The sequence below is a fragment of the Coffea arabica genome, chromosome 6e (genome assembly GCF_036785885.1).
Source record: "Coffea arabica cultivar ET-39 chromosome 6e, Coffea Arabica ET-39 HiFi, whole genome shotgun sequence".
NCBI lineage: Eukaryota > Viridiplantae > Streptophyta > Magnoliopsida > Gentianales > Rubiaceae > Coffea > Coffea arabica.
In genome coordinates this window covers 29,813,111-29,815,261 of record NC_092321.1, presented here as the reverse complement: position 1 = coordinate 29,815,261, position 2,151 = coordinate 29,813,111, and the positions used below count along the sequence as shown (strand labels likewise).

At 45.2% G+C, this 2,151-nt stretch overlaps 1 protein-coding gene across 1 annotated transcript; it reads left to right on the top strand.

Annotated features, from left to right (window-relative positions):
* Positions 1-1,158: 1,158 nt before the first annotated feature.
* On the top strand, positions 1,159-1,896 carry LOC113696694 (uncharacterized). The gene is made up of 2 exons (XM_027216073.1): positions 1,159-1,321; positions 1,364-1,896. The coding sequence occupies exons 1-2, from the start codon at positions 1,159-1,161 to the stop codon at positions 1,894-1,896; spliced, it is 696 nt and encodes a 231-aa protein (XP_027071874.1).
* Positions 1,897-2,151: the final 255 nt, after the last annotated feature.

Below are 2,151 nucleotides of genomic sequence, written 5' to 3'. Positions count from 1 at the left end.
TGAGCTGTACTTTATTTTGTTTATATTTATATAGTTGATTAGTATTTATATTGATATAGTTGATAAATCAAGAAGCATGGAAGGTAGAAGAAGTCAGGGTCAGGGAGCTACTCGAGGGCACGGTTCTAGCCGTGGCCATGGGGGTAGACAGGAACGGGAACCTGTGCAAGAACCAAGAGAGGAAAGAGGTGAAACAGGTGAGCCGCAACTGGACCCCGAGCGGAAGGGGGGATCAGGTTGCAACGGCGATTCAACAGATGACCAATATCCTTGCTCGTTTGGTAGAACAACAGGGTCAAGCCCCTGTGAATCAACCTAGCGATCCCGAAATGGGGCAAGATAGAGCCCTAGAGAGATTTCAAAAGTTTTCTCCTCCGAAGTTCTTGGGAGGGCCGGACCCTGAAGGGGCTGAGAGATGGCTAGAAGATCAATATATTCACCGCTTTAAATTATGCGGAGGATAGACAGGTGCAATTTGCTATTTTTCAGTTTGAGGGACCGGCCAGGGCATGGTGAAATGTAGTAAGGGCTAAGTGGGAGAGAGAGGGCACTGCATGGATCTGGTTGAATTTCGTGCAGGAGTTTAACGAGAAATAACTCCCACCGATAGTTCAGAAAAAAAAAAGGGAAGATGATTTCATTAAACTCCGTCAAGGAACCTTAAGTGTATCTGAGTATGAGACTCAGTTCACTAAGCTATCAAAGTTTGCTCCCGAATTGATAGCTACGGAGCAAAAGAGAGTAAGGAGGTTTGTGCAGGGACTCAATGTAGAGATACAGGAGGCCTTGACGGCAGCCCAAATTAACACTTTTACGGAGGTTTTGGAGAAGATTCAGAGAATAGAAATTGCGAGGGCACAAGTAAAGACGTTCCACGTAAAACAGAGAGGGGCGTCTGGTGGAAATCAAAGGCCGGCACATAGTGATTGAAACATACCACCCCCTAAAGCCGGTCGTGGAGTTGGAGGTGGAAGGTTTACGGGTTCATCCAAGGGAGATACTCCGAGGGGAGTCCAGAGTGGAAGGTGACAGAGGAGAGGTGTCCCACAAAGAGGCCAGACATCCGTCCCCCGAGTATCGTGTGGGTATTGTGGGAAATCGAACCATACCGAGGATAATTGTTGGAGAAAAGCTCAAAAATGTTTAAGGTATGGAAGTATGGAGCACCAGATTGCCAATTGTCCACTAATCAGTGATGCTCAATCAGCTGGCAAACCAAACCCTAAACCAACCAATGTAGGAGGGACCAGGTCAAGGGTGCCAGCCAGGGTATACTCTTTGGACCAGCAATCGGTACCTGAACCATCGAAAGTAGTGGAAGGTACGATTCCTATTTTTCATTGTCTAGCCAAAATTTTGATAGACCCTGGTGCAACCCATTCTTTTGTTACCCCCGCATTTATGTTTGGAATTGATGTGAAAGCCGAAAGGCTACCATATGACCTAGAAGTGAAGACACCTACGGGTAACCAATCTTTACTTGCCAATGAGGTGTATAGAAACTGTGATATTTGGGTTGGTGAGTGGAAATTAGTCATTGACCTTATAAGTCTAACTATTAAGGGATACGACGTTATTTTAGAAATGGATTGGCTAGCTCATTATCATGCTCGAGTAGATTGTCGTATGAAGGTGGTTGAGTTTTGCATACCGAGTGAGGCAACTCTAAAACTAGACGTGAGGGGTATGCTAGCCTCATCTGCCCTTATTTCGGGAATAAGGGTTAGGAAATTGCTTAGTTATGGGGCACGGGGTTATCTAGCTTTTCTAGTTAACACTCCAGGAGAAAAGATTAAGTTAGAAGATATGCCGGTGATCAATGAGTATCCAGACATGTTTCCGGAGGAGCTGGTGTCATTGCCACCCAAAAGAGAGATTGAATTTAGGTTGACCTAGCACCTGGAACTACTCCTATTTCAAAAACCCCTTATCGAATAGCGCCCGCTGAACTTAAGGAGTTAAAATTTCAATTGAAAGACTTGCTAGAACAGGGATTCATACATGAGAGCGAGTCACCTTGGGGCGAGTCGCCTTGGGGCGTTCCAGTGCTATTTGTCAAAAAGAAGGACGGGAGTTTAAGGCTATGCATTGATTATCAAGAGTTGAATGCAATAACCATTAAGAACAAATATCCTTTGCCCCACATCGATG